Consider the following 25,299-nt stretch of genomic DNA (forward strand, 5'->3'; position numbering starts at 1 on the left):
GCCCACGGTACAGGCATAAGAGGCAGGCGGGGTTGATATATTTGTTGGCACACAACCTTCCTCCTAGAGGGACAGACCGAGGTTTAGCAAAAAAAAAAAAAAAAACCAAACGAAACAACAAAGTGGAAAAATAAATTATTATACAATTGTTCAAATAATTATAAAACTGTGGATTTGAATTAAATCGTTGCAGAATTATATATATATATGCAAATACTTGTAAAACAGTGCACATGCATTAAATCATTGCCTAATTGTGAAAATAGTTGTAAAACTGTGCACATGAATGAAATCATTGCATAATTCATGTTGTAATCATGCAGAAATTTGCAAAACTGTGCACTTGAATTTAAACATTAAACTTCTATTAATCATGAACTGGGACTATTAGTAGTATAATAGTCCCAGTCATGAAATAGGAATTATGCTACATTTTGCTAATTGTGTTCGGTATGAATAAAACTTGCAGAATTATGCATGCCGGTTAGTCCGATACTGTCTATTTGGGCATGCCCAGTTCTGCAATTATTTGTCTGATAAAATCCCATATTGAACCCCAATAAAGCTGCATACTCTATAAACAGTATATATGTCTTGAATTATCCTTTTAAACGGATTTCGTCATATCTACAGAACAACAGCAATTTACACAAAATTAGTCCATATTATCTTTGTGTCTATGCATTTCTGTGATGTAATACAATTTTGTTGATTTCAAAGTCACCTTTTAATTTAGAGATTATAAGTTCCAAATATAGAACACAGTTGCTACTGAACACACGTGTTGAGGTTGTAAAATCGTAGATTGATGGCTGGAATATCGGATGTTACGGATGGAGAAAATAATGTTGATAGTGCACAAGAAAGAAAAAGAGTAATGGAACCAAACAAAGAAAGAGTTATTAACGGACACGGTAAGAAAATCGCAAATTTAAAACAGTTGAAATGGAGAAGTGACATCAAGGGCAGACGACGCATGTGTAAAACGTTCCTATTTATTGTCGATTTGTATTTAAAAACATTCACAGCAAGTTTGGTTTGTTGATATTTCTTAGATCTGTTCTTTCTGGTATCTTTTTTATTTGGTACCACTCCGGTATTGACGACGCAAATATCGAAACCGACTGTCAGAAAGTTGCCTCCCCCTTTTTCTGAGCATTATGAAACTTTTTATGTAATTTCCAAAATCAGTCGAATGAATTTGGTATTGCAGTCTGGAACATTGAAGTCTTAGTTTGTTTATAATTGTTAACACATGCAAAACACAATTAAGTGCAGTAGACGTTCATTGTTTTGTGTGGTTATGTTCAAGGTCGTAAGGGTCGAAAACTATTTACTCCCCACTGGTGACCCCATTTCCGTAAACAGCTGATAACCTAGGTCAATCAGTCTTTAGCTAAAATTGAATGTAGAAGAAACAAAATTATTGTAAATTTGTTTGTTTTATTCTTAAACCATCTGTTAGATTCAGTGTTGTAATAAGTGCAACATTTTTCATTGATAAAAAAATATTTATTTATGATGAAATTTACCATGTGCTTTCAAATGAGTGGGGTGTCCATTGGGTTGTTAAGTTTTCAAATACAGGTAAATAGACTCATGTTTTTTTTATAAACATTATTACTTGCAATAATGCAATTCAATATTCTAGAAAATAATAAACACAATTTGCAACTTATTTTTTTAATTTGTCAATGTTGATCCACTATTATGCAACTGCCAGTGTCAGAGTGTCAACATTGCAGTTATTTATATTGGGGAGGGTTAGATCTAAAAAAAATATGAGATTTAAAAAAAATATCAACAACTATAACCCCAGGGGCGGGCATAAGCTCCCCCACCCTTAGTTGGAAAATTTGTCATTTTTTAGCATAAAATCATCCAAAAGTTTTATATACATCATAACATGGATTCTGTTTTCTGCAATTAAGCCCCTCCTTCGAAAATCCTGGATCCGCCCCTGAACCCCGCTGCATATTCATCCCTAGTCAGCATTCTCCTTCATGTCCTTAGTAGTTGTCTGATGCCATATTTTAACGTTTGCATTTTTGTTTTTTGGAGAACTTGGTGTTGATAGTAGATCTTTATCATGTTTATAAAAGTACTGAGATGTGGTATGATCGCAAATGAGACCAAAGGACGAAGATGTTAACAATTATAGGTTACTGAATGGCCGCTGTACTTGTTGATTGTTTCTTTCCAATTATGTAACTTTCATAGACTTGGGACATACATAGAATATTGTATCGACACCTTATGTTGTTAAAATTGTTTTGGTCAAGTCAAGATGTGGTTGAAGGTCACATATGTACTCGTATTCGCTAGCCAAGGGGTACAATCCGTTCTGCTCCTCTTCACCCTTGGCTGATTAAGACAGAATTTGTGTATACAGCGTAGTGCCATCTAGCGACAAAAAGAAGTCATGCCCATGCCGACCAATGACAGCACTTAATACTCTTTAGTTCGGAAGTGTAAAAATGGCCGTGTCCAGTGTTTACAAATTTCCTGAAAGAGAAAATGTGTATATACGTTGACCTTCCAACATTTGCCAGAGGAAGATACCCATTTGAAAAACTTCGATTTTATGAAGAACTTTAAAAGTGTCACTTAATATTGTCTTATGTTTTTGGGGTGAAGACACATTATACAATCTGCATGTGGCAATTGTTTTACATTTTCCACATTTATGCATGATCATCTTAAAAGCGCCTTTTGATTGGATGTAGCTACTTACAACTGAGACCAATGGAAATTATTGCCTCATGGATCCCAAATTCTAACTTAATCTGCCAAGGGTGAAGAGGAGCGGGTCAGATCGTAACCCTTGGCTAGGGAAGATGATAAGTACAATGATTGACTTTTTATCTCCACCTTGGTAAGACACTAATACTCTTGACAATTGGCCTGTTTCATATAATTATAAAGCAGGTATGCTTTACAACTGGGTAAAAATGAGTCAAATGATAAAACTTATAATTGAAGGAGGCTATTAAATAACATGTATCAAAATCAACATCACATGATGGACTTGTGTATTTTGAACTCGAAACATATATTTTCCATATATACAGGATATAGCTGTCAATGATCTGTTCAATATCCCTGGGGAGTTTAGAAAGGTGCTTGATGGTTTACTGGACAGTAAAAAAATATTGCTTACTTGCTTGATAAATTTCACTGAAGATATCAATAATTTGTAATGAAAATTTTTTTAATATTTATTCCTATCTGGTGATATGAAAATGTATTTTTTGTCAGACAAGCGCCTGTGGTTTTAACTGTTGCACATGTTGAAGAGGTGTGCTTCCCAAACTCTGAACTTGTGAGAGGTTGTTTACTGAAAGATGTATTGAATTTAGATGCAAAGATCACACTGTGTTATCATTTTTGATTCATTTAAAAATCTTGCATGTTTCTGCACAGATTGTCAAAATGAAAATATCATGCATGGATCTAGTTAATACTGTGTCCTTAGAAACATGTATTTAAACAGACATGTAGTAAAAGTACTGTTCCTTTGCTTTTTGTGTGCTTTTTTGCTGTGCATGTACTGATTTTGTGTCCTGGATGGATACCCCATATCCTTTGTTTTTCTATTATCATCAAGTTGAAGCTGGGTAAAATGTCATGGTTATAGTAGAAAAGGCAAGCCCACAATTAATGAGATAAAAGTTATTAACCAGCTGAGTTCAAATGGACTTGGAGGCCTCAGTGGTTGAATGGCCAAGTAGTCTAACTACTGCTTCACTAGTCTGTCAACACTGCATGAGGTTGTGAATCTTGAATCTCACCCGTGGCTGGTGCATTCGACTCCAATCTTAATTGGCTAGGATTGTCAGTTTTGCTACCGAAGGTTGGTGGTTCTCTGAGCACTCCAGCTTTTTCCACCAATAAAAACTGGCGGTCACAAAATAGCACAATAATGCTGAAAGTGGTGCTAAACACCAATTGATCAATCAAATGGACTTGTCTAATTTTGAAATCAGGGTTACACATGTTACAGAGGATTCAGCTCAATAAAACTGAAAAGCAGTCATTTTTTCGCTGGTATCAAATATTTTAGGAAGAGTTGGAGAACTTTTAAGGATACTGATATGTATAAGTTTAATTCACATGCATCAAGCAGACTGAAATAGAACTTAAGAAATGTTTTTTGTACTCGATTTGTAACAATGTATCTTACATATAGCACACACCTGTTGTGACTTACTATATTGTATTTCATTTAAAATGCTATAAAATTCTCGCATGATGGCCGGTTAATTACAGGTGTGAAGCTCACAATACAATATCGTACAAAAGATTTAATGGGACAATTATGTTATCGGTGGAATGTAACGGATTTCCAAAATATGGTCATTGTTTAATGTAACGAGCCAGACACAGAAGTTTGGTGGTAAAATTTGTCGCTTGTGATTTTAGAGATGATCCCACAAGATAGGTGATGAATTAATTGTTTTCTTGTGAAACTTGACAATTTTGGTTTTGTTCGTACGATTTATGTCATGGAAATTGTAACATGTTATCTGATTTTTTTGTAACATTGTAGATTTTTTTACCATTTGAATTCTTCTTTTTGTGTATGTTTCAGTTTTTACCAAACAAAACCCCACAATTTACAATTATTTTGCTGCTAGTTACTCCTTAAAGGTTTTAAAAAAAATGACAAAATGACTTATATAATATATAAATTTTTGTACATTTTGCATGTTTTGTACTTTAAAAGTTAAATACACTGTTAATTAATTGTACAACAGGATATTAACTTAATAGATTGAAGGGTGCGAATTATGATGGCAATCAAAAGTTGATAAAGTTTATGTAAATTTCCTTATAAATAAAAACAGACTTTTAACTTGTATACTTTTCATTGTATTATTACAGATAATATTTGATAGGATGTACTTTTAGTTTTTTAAGTGACCAGGATTTAGATTGAAAAATACCATTTGATCAGGATTTATGTCATACAAGGACTTCAAGTATATTGTATCCAGCTTCCCCCATGTTATTGTGTACACTGACAATGAAAAGTGATTGTAAATATCACATTTATTCCTGTCTGCAATGAGCAGGGACAGGATTAATAGGGACAAATGTGCTTCACCAATTATGATTTTTAGAAAAAAAAAAATATTTCCTTGAAAAAAAAAACAAGAATGCGCAAAACTATTGTGCACCATGACACCTTTACTATTTTGCAACTTTGGCATTTTATGTTCGTGGAAGAAAGAAGGTGTCAGTATCTGTATGTTTTCCAATCTGTTCATCTGCTCTGTATCTCCCTCATTCATCTGCTCTGTATCTCCCTCATTCATCTGCTCTGTATCTCCCTCAATCATAATCATTTTGATTTATAATGAAACCCCAATGGATCGTTTTCAACATGTTTTTGAACCAGTTTAAGGGGTCTGTAGATGGCTTGTTGCAAGGCCTAAGAGAGAGGTCAGGGCCTTATTTGACCCCAAATATCAATTCCATTATTGCAAGTTGATGAATCATCTGAATAAACATGTGAAAAAGTTAAAAAGGATAAATTTTTGTACAATGAAACATTTGATATTTACATTCCAAAGTGGCCAAAATAGATAATTTTGTGAAATTTGAAAAAATCTCCTGGATTTCAGTTTGTGCCTAGGAAACAGAGCTCAACCCCCCCCCCCCCCCCCCCCCTTTTTTTCACCAAGGGTGACTGAGGAATAGTGATATTGTCACTTTGGTCTCCTTCTAACTGGCAATAAAACTCTCGCCAAAATGGGGTGTCCGTTTGGCTATGCTGGATGTACAAGTATGCAGCCACGTCCTGTCACAATTGGGATGTTGACACAAATTTCTTTTTGTAAAGAGAATACCATGCTCTCTTCACATTAGGAACACTTGCAACAACTCTTGGAGGGGTCCATAGGTGGCCTGTTGCAAGGCAAAATTTCTGTCTTTATCCAATATACCCTCATTTTCCAGTGGCAGTCCAATTTTCTCCCATCTTCATTCTGGAAGGCCTCTATTATAAGGCCTACTTATTGTTGATTTGTTCTAGTCCTGAACAGGCATAAAGTACCCAACAATCAATCAATTATAGAGCTAAGGGTTTTGACAAACATGACAAACATTATATTCAAGTCTGATGTTATTTGATAAAACCAACATAATGTTACAAGACATTTTTTGTGGATGCATGCACTATATGTTGCTTGTCCAGAAAACGAATGTTAATTGATCTATTTTCATTGAATATGATAGGAAGTTGAAAAGAATGTTAGATGTGACATCAATAAAAGAAAGCTGATACATAAATTTGTAGAAATACCACATTTTTTCTATCTAGTCATTTTTTTAAAACAAATTTGAACTTTGGACTAGCAATGGTCAATTGTTGGGCCGTATTGAATCTACAGTACTCCTTTCTGCCTTTCTCATATGTACCCTTATTTGGGGTGGGATGAGTTTAAAATTCACCCTTTATCCAAACACAGCTTGCAGTTCTAAACTAGTACTAATTTGATTTTGGTTAATTCTTGTCCTGAATTTGCATGAAATATTTGCCACTGAACATTAAACACATCAATCAAGCATTAGTCTGATCCTGGACTGGCACAATACCATTAAAGATTTTTACTATAGGTTGCACATGGTAATTGGTTTTGAAAACAGTCTTTCCTGAAAGTACTTTCAAGCTCTTTGATTTTTACTGTTTAGAATGTCAATTCTATATATTTAACCCATTTCTCTGACGTCAGTCTATTGTTATTACAGTAGATTATTTTTTAAGAATCCACTGACCACTTCGTTAACTTAAGATAACTTGTTTTATAACTTTAAACTTTTATCTTGCGATTTGTATCCTCTCAAAAACGAGTGGCATATGAAGGGTTCGAACTCGCGCGTATTTTCTTCATAATCAGTAGAGTCTTCAGTCTATGCATGATACCACTATACCACGAGTGCTGACATAAATCAATATTTAAATAACACTCATAAAGCGCACAACTGTCAATACATGTCAATAAACTGTATGTCTGTCTCAGAGATAATTCGCTTTTGTTATCTAATAAAATATATATACTATGTCTGGATTTGTTCATGTTCTTTTCAAATTTATTTAAATTGTTTTATTTTGGGCGTTATTTTTTAAGGAGTATTATGTTCTACATTTGAACGTTCTTGATTATAGTTATATAGCAGTATGGAAATATCTTAAAACAGAGTTTATTCACGATGTCAGGTTTGAACATTGGTCGATTTTCAACATCGTTATAATGAACCGATGGGTCTTTATACGATTGTGGCTATTACACACTAGTTCTAAACACTAGAGAATCAAGGAATTGTCTATATTAGTGCAATTCCTTGATAAAATAAACATTCATATGCCCATTACACTTGTCACTTTTAACGTACAAGGACTTTTTCTTTTTAACATAGCAAATACTTACTTATGGTTTTAGTCTTATAATGATATCGTACTATCAATATTTTTTTCTTTCTTTGATTATAAATGGTCCAAATATACATCACGTCAACATTGAACGGACTCTAATTTGAATAAAGTGTGATATATAAGCTACGACCGTAAAACTACTTCTTTGATTGTAAAACCAGAAACAAAATCATCGCCTTTAAATGAAAATGAAGTATATAATACCTCTAATATTAAAACAATAGTTTTGTTGAGAAAAAAATTACAATGAAAACATTTCAATTCGGGTACAAGGTTTGAACTTGGCACTGTTAATGTCACAGTTATGTTTTTCGGTACCACGACTAGACGATCACGGCTACGAACAGCTTGAATGTAAAAGTAGAAAATTTACATAATTATACATTGTACATCTGTAGCAAGAGCAATTCTGCTGGAGATTCAGAATGCGTACCACAGATAATACTAGTTTATTGACTGGTTTACGATGGATGCCAAATGTAATAACGTTAAAAATAATCTAAACTTAATGAAAGGGAAACAGTTTAAACAAAATTCATGTATAATTGTTCAAAAAAGACCTTAAGCAATTATTTTATTTATTTCGGAAAGCATCATTAACTGGAGCATCATGAAATTGTAGTATTATGGCAACTACGCTAAATATATGTATTTGACTTAGTACGGTTAAATTGTAGACAATCCTTAATCAGCTGTCAACAATAGCAGATTGCTAAATACTATATATGTAAATTTCAAAGGTTTCTAAATTTTGGTAATTACAATTTTTTAACTATTCAAAAAAAGATAAATAAATTCTGTATATTTATATATGTCTTTTTGAATAAATCATAAATACCAAAATCTATATAATTTAAATACTTTGTAATGATAAAGCATTAAATGAAATATAAATATACAAGTATGAAATCTGGTAATAAAAAGGGGAGCTAACAACCCATCTAAGTTATATTAAACATATGTTAACTTAAATATAGACGTGAACCGTGTGGATATAATCATTTCCAGCTATTATAAAATAAAAAAGACAAAATACGAAATTATTTTTATGAAATTCCGTTGATTCATTGTCAAAACATAAAACAGACAGTCGTTTTACTAGAAATGGGTTAAGCTAGAGAATTGATAAGAAGTAGTGGATTCGGAAACGATAATCAACTTGCGACTAAAGTCGCTCGTTGATTATCGTTTACGAATCCACTACTTCTTATCAATTCTCTACTACATCATGAAATTGTAGTATTATGGCAACTACGCTAAATATATGTATTTGACTTAGTACGGTTAAATTGTAGACAATATTTAATCAGCTGTAAACATTAACAGATTGCTAAAAGCTATATATGTAAATTTCAAAGGTTTCTAAATTTTGGTAATTACAATTTTTTAACTATTCAAAAAAAGGTCAATAAATTCTGTATTTTATATATGTCTTTTTGAATAAATCATAAATACCAAAATCTATATAATTAAAATACTTTGTAATGATAAAGCATTAAATGAAATATAAAATATACAAGTATGAAATCTGGTAATAAAAAGGGGAGCTAACAACCCATTTAAGTTATATTAAACTTATGTTAACTTAAATATAGACGTGAACCGTGTGGATATAATCATTTCCAGCTATTATAGAATAAAAAAGACAAAATACGAAATTATTTTTATGAAATTCCGTTGATTCATTGTCAAAACATAAAACAGACAGTCGTTTTACTAGAAATAGGTTAAGCTAGAGAATTGATAAGAAGTAGTGGATTCGGAAACGATAATCAACTTGCGACTAAAATCGCTCGTTGATTATCGTTTACGAATCCACTACTTCTTATCAATTCTCTACTACATATATATTGGTCTTATACTATTGTAGGAAAAACTACAGACAGTGATCAGGCTCCAAGTAGTCCTGTGATGAATGGTCTAAGTGATGAGTCCACGTCCTCTTCTTCATCAGGAGACGAAAGCCCGGTCAAAGACAAAGAAGAAAAAACAGAGAAAGATGCAGAGGATGATACAAAGAAAGAAGAACAAGAGATGGTTCTGATTCAAGATACTGGATTTAATGTCAAAATAGTTGTCCCAGGGATGAGCGAAAGAATAGAATTACCAGTAAGTATTCATGGTGTATATAGCATAAGGTTTATTATAAAAATGATTTCTAGATTTTCTGCCAAATTTTTAATTGAGGTTGGCAACCATGCTTTATCTTGTTTTCTAATGGTAACATTAAAAAAAATGATAGAATTAAGAAATTAAAGATTCTGATGAAAATGACCAATGGCACAAATATAAAGTAAAGAGGAAAAAAGGAAGGAAAGATCTTGCAATTTATTTGATCAAGCCTCATTGTTGTAGAACAAGACCACTGGACAAGGGCTTTTATAGAAGAAAAGCTCTTTTGAGCATTTTATGCAGAGTTGTGAAATCTTGTTTTCCCCTGGTGGTCCTGGGAGAAAATCTGCTGGTCCTCACTATTATTTCTATTGCAAAATACCAAAATTTTGTCAGTCCTTTGCAAAATTTGGGTGGTTAAATCCTTGGACCACCACTTTTTGTGAACTCTGTTTTATGTGAAATACAACATTTTGATAAACAGTTTGACACAACAGATGTAAATTTAAAAAAAAATAAACCTGCGTACATGTGAATACAAAATCTAATACAGGTATAAAACTATAGGAAATAAATTATTTCATGGATTACCCTGATATGCTATAATAAATCACAAACAATTTCGTCCAGACACATATGTAAGGTCGTATCTTTAAAAAAAGATTAACATAAGATATATAAACCACCAGCTTAACTGGATATTCAGTTATTCTTGCTTTAATCCTGATTAACTTGAGGTCACATGTTTTAATTCCGATTATTTTTTTTTCAATTCATTCAAGCATTTACTTATGAAATAGAGTGGGTTTTTAATTGCTAACCCCTCTTCACTTTTTAGTCCCGTATACTACATCAAACATTTTTTATTTAATCCATGGTGATGTTTAGTCAATGATTTTAGGTATTATGTGGTCCCCAGCGGTGTAAGCCATCTTTATAAATAAAGAGGAATGACGTTTAATAAGATGCTTAGTGAGAATAATATGTCGAGTCAGGATCCTGGGTCATAATTTGTTATCAAGAGTACTTATGTAATTGTTTATTTAACCAAATTAAACTGTTAAAATGTCATTCACTACCCTGGTAAAAAAATGAGGTAATTTTATTTAGAAAAGACATCAGATGGGTCAATCAACATGATCAAATTATTTGAAATTGTTCATTGGTTGCAATTCAAATTCATTAACCATGTTTACATATTTTATATAACAAAGTTTAAAAATTTGTATTTCATTCATTCAGTAACATTATAGCAAATAGCTGAGTTTTCTATGAGTATAACACAATACTGTGGATTCATTATTATTCACGGGATACAAGTTTCCGTGGATTTTGTGTTTAAATGGAAGCATGAATTTAAATGTTGAACAAAGTACATGTTTTCTATATGCTTGTATGCATACTTTGGCAAATTCATGAAATCAAATATCCATGAAAATACTATTTTTTCTCAATCCACAAAAAATTGGTACCCACGAAAATAAGTGAATCCACAATAGTTTCCATAAATTTGTCCAGTATCAGACTTCGTTAGTAGTTTACGTCAGTTTACAAGTCACTTCATACGAAAATGTTATGTGACCTCTTGTGGAATAGTGTTTACCTGTTATAGATAGTGACCCTAACAAAGTATTCTGTCAAGTTGATATTATCAGTCTGATCAATCACTTTACTGATAACTGTGTTTAGTTAACCTTTGCACTCTTTTTGATGAAAAAGTGAAGAAAAGTGTTAACAAAGTTTTCTATTTTGTAACTAACCAGAAGGATTGTTGGATGAATTAAAAAGTAAATACAGTGTTTTGACTAGACCGTTGTTATTTTAAGATAAAAATCCATTTTGTTTAATCCTGTTGAAAAAATTGAATTTAGGCAAAAAAACAAATGTGTGTGTTTAGGTTGGATTTTTTTTTTAATGATCGTTCTTTTACTATGTCCAGTTCTTGTATTAGACATACCACTTTACCATGTTTTCTAGAACTTACTCCGTTTTTAATTTCTCAATGAACAAAGTGACAATGTTATTAGTTTTTAGCTTTTCCCATTACTTGGTGTCTATATCATTGTTGTCTTCTGTTAACTTTTACAATAATCTTCTCTTCTGAAACTACTGGGCCAAATTTAACCAAATTTTGCCACAATCATTATTGGGCTTTCTAGTTCAAACTACTGGGCCAAATTTAACCAAATTTTGCCACAATCATTATTGGACTTTCTAGTTCAAAAACTGTGTCTGATGACACTGCCTGTCAACCAAGATGGCCACCATGGCTAAAAATGGAACATAGGGGTAAAATGCAAGTTTTGCTTATTAATTTGGAAACCACCATGAATAGAGAAATTCTGACAGGAGCCAAAACTTTTTTTTTTCATCTGATTTCCGAAAATAGCAATCCGGATTCGACTTCTTATTTAATGCATGTCTGTGTCTAATCGGAACTGCTCAGTCGTTTCCGCTAAACAAATATTGAAAAGAGCTGAGTAGTTCCGATTGATCAACATCAATGGCATACCTGTCAACTATCATTCTTGTGCCTTGAGACTTTTTAGATTTCATAACTGATTTTCCTTTGAAATTTCGGCAAATTCATAATTCTTCCTGGACAGGAAGTTCAACTAGCTGTCAAATTAAGTGACCCATAAAGTGCATGGCTTTACTTGACAGTTTGGTGTCAAACACACTGTTAATTAACACCTATTACCTTGTTAAAAGATTAAAACTAAGGCAAATCGAATGCAAAGATATATAAGAATATTACTTAAATGATTTTAATTTTCTTATGACAATTTATTTTTTTCATCTCTACTTCCTTTGAATGCTTAGATTTTAAATTGTATCAACTAATATAATCATCTTTCAAGTGACTGACCATGCAAGACCCTATTGGAAAGTTGAGGTCGTTAAACACCCCCTAATAGTAGTTATAAATCAAATATAGTAAAGCTCATAAGTATTACTTAGCAATAGCAAACTATGAAGCATATGATTTAAAATAGTGAATGAAAAAAAAATAAAGGGGGGTATGCCTTGAATGGATCAAGTATAATAAATTAATACTTCAATGATCAATATTTAAAATGCTAGAGCTCTGAGTAAAAGCAAGGAAAAAATAAAATTAAAGCTTTGAATTATTACAGTTCAATTTAAAATATAAAAGATATCTCCTAAATACTTAAATTCAGCTGAAAAAAGTTTGTACGTGTTATGACCTGAGATATTCTTCTTCAATGCAGGTCATGGCCTGCATTTTCATTTTCAGTGGACAGGTATGGTCAATCATGCAAATGGAGAGACAGAATTACCTCTCATCATGTTACTGCTACACAAAAACTGCACAATTATACAGTCAGAAATGAGAATGTTTTGTATGCAATACAGTAGTTATCAAAATGTACAATGCTGCTTATCAATAACAGGGTACAATTCACAGCCAAAGTGAACACAAAGCTTGATGATGAATAGCATCAACAGCAAAAAGGAGTACTCTGAGTGTAGTTAACAATTTTTCAGGCATTAGGTTTTCTATATGTCTGACAAATACATTTTCAAAAAAAAACAACACTTACCTACCTACCCACTAGTATAAATCTGGGTAGGGGTGTGGGGAAACAAAGATTTTTTTAATTGCGGCCTGAATTTTGTTTACCTGTTATAGATAATGACCCTAACAAAGTATTCTGTGAAGCTGATATTATCAGTCTGTTGAATCACTTTACTGATAACTGTGTTTAGTTAACCTTTGCACTCTTTTTGATGAGAAATGAAGAAAAGTGTTAAAGAAGTTTTTCTAATTTGTAACTAGCTAGCTGGTTTGCTATATCATATATATATATATTATACATATATATAAAAATACAACATTATAAAAAAAACAGTATTTTATATCAAATCAAGATGCTTAGAAGAAAAAATTCTTTATGTTAAAATGCTTTTGAGAAATTTAAATCAAGGCCAAAGAAAATGTGTGTGTTAAGGGTTTCCTTCATAAAATTGTATGTCTAGATGTTTTTTTCTAATTCACAATCAGGAAAATATTGTTTATAACTAAGTCTGTTTCCCATATATTAGAATACTATGTAAATGGCTCATCTTCCCTTTACAATCTATTTTTATTTTTATCAATTCTGTTACGTATTTAGCTATTAAAAATAAGTTAGCAGTTACAACAACTGATGTTGGGAAAAGTTTTTTTAAAGAAATCCTCATAAAATTGTTTAAGGATCAGTGCTCCAAAATTCAGATGATTGGTAACTACAAAATTATTATTTTCTATTTTATGCTTTAGTACTATCCATCTGGAAGTAGAGTTGCATTGTTTTTCTTACTGGTTACAATCTGGTCCTCATCTTCATAAGCAATAACACCACATATTTTTGTTTGGCCCAATTATAAAACTTACTTTGTCTGTAAAACCCTATTCTGTGTACATGATTAAAGCCTTGGATAGTTAGCATTGGCATATTTGTATGTGTAAAAGTAATAGATAGTTTCAAGGTCATGAACCCGTAGAATAAGTAAATAAGAAACCTATTAGTTTTCTTGTGTTGTTGGTTTGTTGTCTCGCTGACGTAAATACCATATCTCCTTTCGTAAGTCCTGGCACTCTCCCTTCCTCCACCAATAAAAATTGAGCACCACAAAATAGCCAAAAGTGCTGAAAGTGGCATTAAACACCAATCAATCCTTTCACTAGTAAATATTAATCTTGTTTGATAAAAAAAGGATTTCTAAATGCTGGTTTTTTTTTAAACAGTGAAACAGCCCAATTGTTTGTTGTAAGTTATCTGTAAATATTCTAAAATCATAAAAATATTTGATGAATCAAATGATTATTATATCCATGGTTTCCTGTAAATGGAATGGTCCGATTAAGTTTCTTACAGTAAATTGTGCTGACGTGACAGTTTTATTTTCTAGGTGAGTTCTATGGAGCTGGTACAAGAAATCCACCAAGTTCTTATGGACAGGGAAGATACCTGTCACAGAACATGTTTCTCGATACAGCTCGACGGAACCACGCTGGATAATTTTGCTGAACTGAAAAGTATAGAAAGTCTAAAGGAAGGATCCATCATCAAAGTTGTTGAAGGTATTATAACAAACCTTAAGGTTTTGATAATGTTTTGTAGTTTTCAGCAGAAAATTATTGTATCTGATGTGATGTAAATTTGTTGAATAGATGTAATACATGTAATATCAATGCTTTTAGTGGTTCAATTTCTGTTCCATTTGAAGTTTTTATTGGTTGAACATATATTGAAAATTTATGCATGTAAAATATGGGTTTAAATTCCATTCATCTCAATTTAAGAAATTTGCTGATTATCATTTGTTTTTTTATGTTTGTTTTTTTATGATTTAAGGAACAATATATAATTTTTATGTCATGAAGTTTTTTTGGAATGGGTATTCAGTGAAAATAGGTGTTGTTGTAAAAATGTACTAGTAATTGAAATTGTATTCATCACATGTAATAAATAACTGATTTTAACCTTTTAACTTTTAGAGCCATACACAGTAAGAGAAGCTAGAATCCATGTCCGACATATTAGAGATCTGCTTAAATCTATAGATCCAGCTGATGCTTACAATGGTGTTGACTGTAATTCTATGTCCTTCTTAAATGTTGTCACATCTGGGGACATTCTCGGTAAGGAGATTATATCTGCCAAGTTAGAAATTGCTTTATGTTTCATGGAGATTGTACTCCAGGAGTCAAGTTCTGTTCTGATTGTACTTTAATAGAATTACAAACCGGGTGCAACAAAATATCTCTTTACTGATATTTAATGATCTGTCATTTATAAGAAAGATCTTAAAAAAAGAAAGAAGGTTCACTTTATATTAAGGAGATCCGATGTTAAGTTATTGAGATATGATACTTTGAGTTTAATATGTTAAACTCTTATACCGATTCCATGTTAATTTTCATAAAGTGAAATGGCACCAACTGTCATAAAATTGAGAATAAAATGAAAAAAATGACATAATTTTTTAATGTCTCAACATTTCTGTAAAGTTCTGCATACAAGTTATAAGAAATGTAGGTTCCTGAAATTCATGTCAAAATTGATAAAAGATTTAAGGTCGGAAATTGAGAAAATTCCATCGTTTCCATTACAAAAAAAACGTAGAATTGATATGCACAAATGTACAAACTTCAATTAATGCTATTACAGAAATAAATTTAAGGGGTTGTTGAGACACTTTTTATTTTACTAGAATGTGCACGAAATTTATAGTAAAAATATTTAAAAATAATTTGCACAACTTGTGACTAGATTATATCTACTGTTGTCCTGTTTACAGATAAGAAACGAACAAAGCCAGAATCTATTGACTGTACACCACCAGATTTTATCATGCCAAATAGTAAAGAAAGACCCCTGTTACCTCTGCATCCAAATATCAAGGAACTTAAGGTTAGATACTTGTCACATGGTTTTACTATTTTTGTCTTTTTGTCTTTTGTTCTCAAATTTTTTAATGAGTTGAAAACATTCATATCGACCTTTGTGTGGGATGAAAACAACAAGCAATAAACACAAATAAACCTGAAATTTCTAGGGGACAGTTCCATAGATCCAAGATTTATAAAAATGCTGAAAGTAGACACAATGTTGATTTTAAAATATTGTATCTTTGTAAAGAAAGGGGAAATAAACTACAAGAAAATCCAATAACACTTTTTTTTTTTTTTTTTCAGGGTCCACAGTGTATTAAAGTATTAACTTATAGTGGATGGAACCCACCACCAGGCAACAGAAAAATGCATGGTAAGTTACATTTTACTATCTTCTGAAAGTGTTTAGAGGGGATTTTAAGTCCAATAGGACCTACTGCATCTCTTCCACATCAGTGTTAATATACTATAGCCTTGAGAGTATTTACCGGAATGTGCTTAAATATACTTATACCGCCTATGAAAGTCTGTTTTTTTTTATCTTTATTTTACGTGAGAGTCAGGTCTCGTGGGCGAAAGGGCAAGAATGCTTGTTTGGATTAAGAACCATCTTTTAGACACCATTGGTTAAATAGGTCATTTTGATTTTTATACAGTATAATTAGTAAACACATGTTAGAAAAATTAAGATAAGTAAATTTTTAACTCGACAAAGTATACATAGTGGAAATATGACTATAGTGTTCTTTTTCACTTGTGTATATTTATGATAGTCAAAGGTACTTGTAATAGGCTTGTTTTATTGAAAATAGCTGCATTTTTCCTGAGACTTGATAATTCAACCTGAATTTCCAATTGTATTTTCATTTACCTTCAATTAGTGCGAGAGTTAGTTTTTTTCCACTTAAAAACTTGTATCAATGTTATGGTTTAAAAAGTTTTTTTTCCCTGTTTCATGTTATTTCCTCTTGAAAACTGGTATCAATGTCATTGTAAAAAGTGTTTTCTTTTCTTTCTTTCAGGTGATTTGTTGTATTTATATGTTCTTACATTAGAAGAAAAAAAGTACCACATAACTGCATCAACTAGAGGATTTTATGTAAATCAGTAAGTAATTGACAAAGCACAGATTATGACTTTTAATTGCACATTTAATAATTGACCCCTTATAAAATCTATCCAAGCCATATTTGATATAGCTTATCTTGTGTTATATTGGATTGACAAGTATATCTGTTATATAGATTTATATTTTTTACTGTAAAAAATCACAGAAAGTTGTTGAGTGAGAAAATTGGAAAACTAACACATGGTGCTCTTTCATTGATTGATTGTTGGTTGTTTAAACGGTCAGATGTTTTATGCATATTAAATTCATTGATTTTCAATAATTTACGTGGTTATTATTCAAAATGATACTTAAATTATTATGGTGTTGAAACATATTGATTTAGGTCCTCAACAATGTACATTTACAGTCTAGAGACAGCCTCTTTTTGAAGGTTCCTTAAATATTGACCTGTTTTGGGGACCAACTGTTTGGAAAAATCAAAGTGAAGTCTATCAAGGCAGATAACTTTGATTCTTATTAGATAACTGATTTGATGAAAGCATATGACAATAAAGTCAACACCTGATTTCATTCATAACATGGTAAAGTTTTTTTCCCACAGAATAAAACAGCATATCAACTCCATCGAAATTATACTTAAAAATAATATGTAACAAAATTTGCACCATTTTATATGATATGAAATGCATATTCTCCATTCTTAATCTTTCAGATCAACAGAAGACGAATTTAATCCAAGATCAGCTCAACAGAAATATTTATCACATTCTCTCATAGATCTCCTTAGTCAGGTTGGTATACAGCAAATATTTAGTCTTAAACTCTTCATTTTTTTTCTTTAACAAATTTGTGCATGAGCACCCTATACTGTTGAGTATATCATGCCATTTGTGCCAATCAATATTTTTAATACATCATTGTGTACAATAATAATTTTTAAAAAATATGATTACTGGTAAAATAATGATATTTATAAGTTATAAAGCATTCTCCACATTGTATTTTCAGATTAGTCCAGCTTTCAAAAAGAATTTCAATATATTGTTGAAGAAGAGGGCCAATAAACATCCTTTTGAAAGAATGACAACACCATACCAAGTATATAGTTGGATGGCTCCCATGCCTGAGCATAGTGTAGATTATATCAGAGCTGAAGATGGTTCGTATTATTGTTTTTAAACCCTTTATACCACCTGCTTTTTGTAAGCAAATATATCAAAAGAAGTATTGCTTTTTCCTACTCGTACAACTAAGGTGGGGAAATTGTAATAATTAGTTTAGGTGACTCTTGTAGGCCAGACACTCATTTTTGGGAAAATTTTGTAGTTTCTATTGGCCTGTAATAGAAATTCTCACAGGTCCAACACTATTTTTGATTCTATTGATAGAAATTTTTGCAGGCCAGAAACTTATTTTTAAGGAAAATTTTATAGATTCTATTGGCTTGCAGTAGAAATTCTTACAGGTCTGATAGTAATTTTACAAGTCTCAGGCTAATGGGCATGTAACTACAAGATTTAATTCTATAGTATGTAAATATTAATTATCTACATTATTTACAGCATTCTCCACAAGATTAGGATATGAAGAGCATATTCCTGGTCAGACCAGAGATTGGAATGAAGAAATACAAACAACTAGAGAACTACCTCGAAAAACACTTCCAGAGAGGCTTATACGAGAAAGAGCAATATTTAAGGTCAGTAATAAACAATCCCAATATTGTTCAATTAACACTTAAAAAACCACCCCCTTTATAATCAGTTACTATTATTCAGTTCCTGTAATACTCGGGGAAGACACTCTATAAATGAAAAGACCCAATTGTTTATTTTTATGCCCCACCTCCAATAGTAGTAGGGACATTATGTTTTCTGGTCTGTGCGTCTTTTCGTTCGTCTGTCCGTATGTCGGTCCGTCCGTCTGTCCCGCTTCAGGTTAAAGTTTTTGGTCAAGGTAGTTTTTGATGAAGTTGAAGTCCAATCAACTTGAAACTTAGTACACATGTTCCCTGTGATATAATCTTTCTAATTTTAATGCCAAATTAGAGTTTTGATCCCAATTTCACGGTCCACTCAACATAGAAAATGATAGTGCGAGTGGGGCATCCATGTACTATGGACACATTCTTGTTTTGATAAGAGTATAATGCTTTTACATAAGTTTGGAAAAGTAAATAATTTCAATACATTATTGATTGATCAGGTTTTACTGGAAAACTACTTTGAGAATTCATAGTCTATCTACTACACAAATACATGTTGATGTTTTAGGTTCACAGTGACTTTGTGGGTGCTGCCACCAGAGGTGCTACGGCTGTTATAGATGGTAATGTCATGGCAATTAATCCTGGAGAAGAGGCTAAGTAAGTCTTGGTAGATTTTAAAATGTAACAGAAGTCAATATCATGTTTTGTATTTTTAACTTTGAATGAAATATTGGGCATTGATTGATAATCAGGACTGTTTCCTTTGGTTTAAATTTTGGAAACTGAAGTTGACCATCTTTTATGTGAATATAAAAAGAAATGGGTTATAATGTTAATAACTTTAGCAATCCAAGATAAAATGTAAAAGATAAACTTCTGAAATACAATTATGTGGTGTTTTCTTTACATAATATTATGCAATGAAAGATTAGAAATTGCAATTTTATTAGGGCTGTTCCAGATTTAAAGGCATGGGAAGCACTTAATTTAGACCCCAACAACTTATAATATAGATTGTTAGTTTTACTTATAATTCTTAGGGCTATTCCAGAAAAAAATGTATGGGGGGGGTTGGAAGGCAGTTTTTGTCAGAACCCGCCACCCAGACAATTGTAATTGAGAATCATAGTGCATTATAGTGTGAAAAGTTGCTCTGATACCCATCACCCATGTATTATTAATATAAAGTGCCTTCCAACCCCCCCATACAGTTTTTTCTGGAATAGCCCTTATAAAATTTGAAGGAAAATGTGACTACCCACTGTAAGTGCCTTTCATCCCCACTTAACCACAAACAATTTTGGAATAGCCCAATTTAACTTGTGTATTAAATTCCATTAATTTCTTGCATACTTTTGTTTACTTTTGTTATTTGTACTTTTCAGAATGCAGATGTTTATCTGGAACAATATTTTCTTCAGTCTTGGATTTGATGTCCGAGATCATTACAAAGATTTTGGTGGTGATGCCGCTGCATATACTGCTCCTGTATGTATTCATTTATACATTACACTTTAACAATAATCTTAATTATCATAAGGTATATTTAAGTATATAAACAACACAAAAGATAATAAGTCTATAATTATTCTTTTGTACTGACAAAATGAATAATTTTCTTCTTTTCAAAAGAAAACCTGAAAACACTGTATTATAATCTGGTTTCCTTCTCCCTTAAACAGAAAATAATGTATAATTTAAAATTTATGCTAACTTTGTGTTTTTCAGGGTAACGACTTGCAGGGAGTGAGAGCTTACTTCAGTGTTGATAATGAAGGACTTTACACCCTGGGAACTGTTGTTGTGGACTACAGAGGTTATAGAGTCACTGCTCAGAGTATTATTCCAGGTAGTTATCTCCCCTATATGCTGTAGATAGTACTTGTATGTGTCCATCTTAGCTTCTTACAACAAAAAATGTATTGGTGTGTTTGAAGACAATTTTCACTTTTTACTGTATGCAGGAATAGCCTTGATCTGAAATTTTTTTAATTTCGGAACATTAAATTAAAACGATTCAAAGGATAATCTGTAGTATTAAGTGCTTCAGATTTTGATGATATGAGAAACTGTACAGATATGTGCAAAGGAATGTTGTGTTCATATATTTCAACTTAAAACAGTACCCCTACCTAAAAAAACTGATGAAAAAGAGGCTCTAATGTTACTTTACCTTTAGCTGTGATGTCTTGTTAGTGTAGTCAGTGGCCATTTGATATAATGATGATGATAAAGTTACCATTCCCAGATATATATTAAAAATGTATTAATGTTTGATTTTATGTTTCCAGGGTGAAACTGTATGATCACACTAACTTAAGATACAAATTATAAGTAAAACAATCCACAAATATTTCTCAATACTACAAACTTACGACTTATACCCTGTATAAACATTTTCTAAAGAAACCATGAAATAGTATGCTATAGTGTTGACTCTCTTTGACAGGTATTTTAGAGCGAGAACAAGAACAATCTGTGGTTTATGGATCTATAGACTTTGGTAAAACTGTCGTAACCAATGACAAATATAAAGAACTGGTAGGTATTTCTATATCCACTCTGTGCTTGATAATGTTGCATTGGATTTGAACAATATCAAAACATGAAGGTTTGAAATTCAATGCCAGGGCATTATTTACAATTACAATTGTTTTGTTTGTTCTGCTCTTACATATTGACTATCAAGTTAAAATTTGTGAATACTAGTCCTGAAAATATATTTACAAATTCAGTACTATCAATAAGCTACATTTAAATGATTGATTAACAACAGTGATGCCTGTGAATCTTGTTATTCTTAAAAGTGTTGCCTTATTTCAATCAAAAAAAAGGTTAGATTTGTTCACTTACCAACTATAGCTTACAGATTATCTGTTCTCTTTTCAGTTGAAGAAAACATCTAGTCAATTAAAAATCAGACCTCACAAGTGAGTTTTGATTACATTTTGTTAGAATATATTGATAAGTTTATTAAGTATTAAGTAAATATTTTGTCAGACTATGTAAAATCATTGTGTTGATTATAGATGTTCTATTTACTTACATTTGAATGTTGAAAAAAATGGTATACCGTAGAAAGGCTTGTATAGTTCGCAGTGGTACATAGTCCGCACCCCCTTCTCCCCACGAAATTTTAGGAAAAAAAACTTTTTGTAACTGTTAGAAAAGGTCTAATGAAACTCCGGTAATTTCAAATCCTGTGCGGTCGTTTGCGGTATTTTCTTGGAAAAACCTGTTTTCCATCATCAAACAGAAGCTGAAACTGCTTGTTAATGATTCTAGAACGCTTCATGATTGTTAAAATAAGTTTAATTCACTTAAAAAACAATTTAGAAACTTGTGTATGTTTAAACAGGAAGTTTAAAAAGCACGTGTAAAAGAAGAAATTAACCGGTGAGAGTCGAAATCCGTACATAACAGATATCACTATAATACGACTTTGAAAGCAAAACAGTTCCATCCTTTTGTAAAACAGTCTTTAATATATCTATCACATTAATGTTTGAAGGGTCTTAAGCTAATACAAACCATATTAGTCAGTATGAAACACCAAAACGGAACGAACAATAACCGATTTCGTTTTGTAGTTTACAAATTCTAAGCTGGTTTACGGTTGTCTTTTTCACTATGTTTGTATCGTTTCAATCGAGCAGATACCAGTTTATTTCAACCAATGCATTGAAAAGAAACGAGAAATTTGTAATGAAAGGTTTAGTTTTTATATTTATCAGTATTAATTTGATATTGAATAGAAATAACTTATTAATATGGATGAGTTAAAATTATTAGTTTGAAAATGATAAGAGCGCCCTCTACAATAGAAATAACAAAGATGGCGGAACGTAAACAAACCACCTCGACCGCGAAATTGAAATTTTTCTCTTATTTCTTGCTTATTGTACTCTATAGTCCGCACCCCGTCTGGAAGGTCCAATTTTGGAGAATAAAACCGCGGACTATACAAGCCTTTCTACGGTACTTTAATGTGTGTATTTGCATACTGCAAGAGAAAATTTTATACTAAATAGAATGTTCACAAAGGAAAATCTTACCAAAAAGAGTTGTAAAAACCACTAGAAAGTTGATAAATTGCAAGGCAAAATAAATTTTAAAAAATGATTCAAATATGAATAGAATACTCCTGGAATAGGACAGCCATGATTTTTGTTTGACTTCTGATTTTAAATCAACTTATTTTTATACTTGCAGTGTGTTGAATGAAAAAAGTGAGGCAGTAGAGTTATATTCATCACTAGAGTGCAAGGTTTGTATTAACTATGACATATAAATTTATTGTTCCCAATAACTACCAACACATTTGTATTATGTTGTTCAGTATTCCTTCAGTAGAATCAGTAAGGATATTTCCAGAGTAGGTGATCTGAATACACTTTTTACCAGTATTTTTAAGCCTTGCCTTCAATAGTAATGTTTTTCAGTCTGTGTCCTTGTCCTTCTGTTGACTTTTTGTCCTTTCTGTGTCGGGTCAAAGTTTGGGTGTAAGGTAGTTAACCATAAATTGTGGTCAAACTTGTGTACATGTTCATCACGATATGAACTTTAAAAATTACATGCCAATTTGTGGTTTTGACCCTGATTTCACAAATTACTTAACATAGAAATATAGTGCGAGCAGGGTATGGTGTATAATGAACACAGACTCTTGTTTGTATTGTCCATGTTTGACATAAATGTTTATACATTTATTGTGAAAATTAATATTACCAGGAATACACACAAAGTTAATGTAACTTTTTGTGAAACTGAACCTAAAAGAGGAGTTCTGTTGAAAATTATTTACATAGAATACCAGAATATAATTTATTGGTCCATTATGATGAGCACAAATCAAGACTTTCGTTCTTCTGAAAAGTTATGAAGACCAATTTGATTCTGAAAGGACCTCAATATTTGCCTCATTTTTATGCCTCACTTACGGTAGTAGAGGGGCATTATGTTTTTTGGTCTGTGCGTCCGTTCGTTTGTTTGTTCGTCCGTCTGTCTGTCCCACTTCAGGTTAAAGTTATTGGTCAAGGTAGTTTTTGATGAAGTTGAAGTCCAATCAACTTGAAACTTAGTACACATGTTCCCTTTGATATGATCTTTCTAATTTTAATGCCAAATTAGAGTTTTGACCCCAATATCACAGTCCACTGAACATAGAAAATGATAGTGCGAGTGGGGCATCCGTGTACTATGGACACATTCTTGTTTATATAGTAGTCAAGATTAATGTGTATTTCAGTTTTGAATATTTTGACCAATTTCTTTTCCCGGAAATGGGACAAAAAAAGAGCGATTAGATTGTGATTTAACGATATACATCTTTATTTTTGAAATATGTGCTGTCCTTCATCAAGCTATATTGTCTAAAGACCAGACATTTTTTTATGGTCTAATGAATGAAACTCCCATAGAAATACATTTCTTATACTTAAACAAATATTCAAAGCTAGCTGTTATTAAAATTATACAGTTTATTTGTAATTAAATTTCAGCGAATGTCTTGGTAAATAGTAGAGACATTTTTTTTTTTAACAATTCTATTCTACTGAAATTATGTTGAAAATGTTTTTGTTTTGATTGCAGGGTATAGTTGGGAATGACCAGCGACATTATATTTTAGATTTGCTGAGAACTTTTCCTCCAGATCCAAACTACCTTAAATGTAAGTCTTAACTTGTTTTTGAGCAACAAAAAAAAATCCATATATAAATGTACTGTTGATTCCTTTACTTCTTGGTTTTGACAAATTCTACATACAGGCCTATATGAAATTTGTATTTTGTTGAAAAGTTAAATTAATGGTTCACCTATCCCCATAAAATCCACGAATAATAATGAATCTACAGCTTATGTTTTCATATACATAGAAAGCCTAGGTTACATAATTCATTTGTCCATTATGATGAGCACAAATCAAGACTTTCGTTCTTCTGAGTTGTTATGAAGACCATTTTGATTCTGAATGGACCTAAATATTTAATGCAACTTAAAAAAAGAACAATTTGTGAAGTTGTCAGCTTAAATGAAATGAGATATTATGTAAATATCCCCAGACAGCAACTTAACTCCATAACACGTTTAAAAGAATATTTATGAAGAAGTTCCTTTGAAATAGTTAACTTTCTGAAATTTTGTCATTTTTATTGACTGAATGACTGTAAGATCCTTATGTTTAATGTTTTGTTTAAAAAAAAACCTGACACGTGGATAACAAGCTTACAAATTTGAATTGGGGCTATTCCAGGGGGGTTGTAGTTTTAAGGAACTTTATTTTACAAGACATGCTACTCTTGTAATTTTATAAAAAAACGCAAGGTGAAATTTGTATTTTGAACAGTTAAGAACGATGTATCCTTGTTTTATTAAGCATTGTGCGTTCAAATCCTCAAACTTTTTTTCTGGAACAGCCTATAGAATTTGAAAAGAACACAAACATTAAATATTTAGTTGCAACTCATATCTCATTAATTGTGATTTGTATGTTAAAAATGAAGAGTAAGAAAGCCAGAACAAAGAACAACAGAAATATAAAGTAGTATTCATTAGTATAGGTACCA

At 31.7% G+C, this 25,299-nt stretch overlaps 1 protein-coding gene and 1 non-coding gene across 2 annotated transcripts in view; both read left to right on the forward strand.

Moving 5' to 3' along the window:
- Positions 1 to 753: 753 nt before the first annotated feature.
- Positions 754 to 25,299, forward strand: part of LOC127713052 (clustered mitochondria protein homolog) — a 44,721-nt gene continuing 20,175 nt past the window's right edge. The window contains exons 1-17 of the mRNA XM_052219650.1: positions 754 to 914; positions 9,309 to 9,547; positions 14,468 to 14,639; positions 15,057 to 15,200; positions 15,860 to 15,972; positions 16,257 to 16,326; positions 16,976 to 17,060; positions 17,738 to 17,816; positions 18,034 to 18,184; positions 18,588 to 18,724; positions 19,299 to 19,390; positions 20,119 to 20,221; positions 20,462 to 20,582; positions 21,183 to 21,274; positions 21,623 to 21,663; positions 22,946 to 23,000; positions 24,326 to 24,404. Of these exons, the coding sequence (XP_052075610.1) occupies positions 809 to 914; positions 9,309 to 9,547; positions 14,468 to 14,639; positions 15,057 to 15,200; positions 15,860 to 15,972; positions 16,257 to 16,326; positions 16,976 to 17,060; positions 17,738 to 17,816; positions 18,034 to 18,184; positions 18,588 to 18,724; positions 19,299 to 19,390; positions 20,119 to 20,221; positions 20,462 to 20,582; positions 21,183 to 21,274; positions 21,623 to 21,663; positions 22,946 to 23,000; positions 24,326 to 24,404 (1,879 nt within the window). The 5' untranslated portion in view covers positions 754 to 808. The remainder of the gene's footprint in view (positions 915 to 9,308; positions 9,548 to 14,467; positions 14,640 to 15,056; positions 15,201 to 15,859; positions 15,973 to 16,256; positions 16,327 to 16,975; positions 17,061 to 17,737; positions 17,817 to 18,033; positions 18,185 to 18,587; positions 18,725 to 19,298; positions 19,391 to 20,118; positions 20,222 to 20,461; positions 20,583 to 21,182; positions 21,275 to 21,622; positions 21,664 to 22,945; positions 23,001 to 24,325; positions 24,405 to 25,299) is intronic.
- LOC127713149 (small nucleolar RNA SNORD59) lies at positions 24,636 to 24,709 on the forward strand. Its single transcript, XR_007987490.1, has one exon. It is a non-coding gene; the product is annotated as a small nucleolar RNA SNORD59 (small nucleolar RNA).

The sequence above is a fragment of the Mytilus californianus genome, unplaced genomic scaffold, assembly GCF_021869535.1.
Source record: "Mytilus californianus isolate M0D057914Y unplaced genomic scaffold, xbMytCali1.0.p SCAF_8, whole genome shotgun sequence".
In the NCBI taxonomy this organism is placed as follows: domain Eukaryota; kingdom Metazoa; phylum Mollusca; class Bivalvia; order Mytilida; family Mytilidae; genus Mytilus; species Mytilus californianus.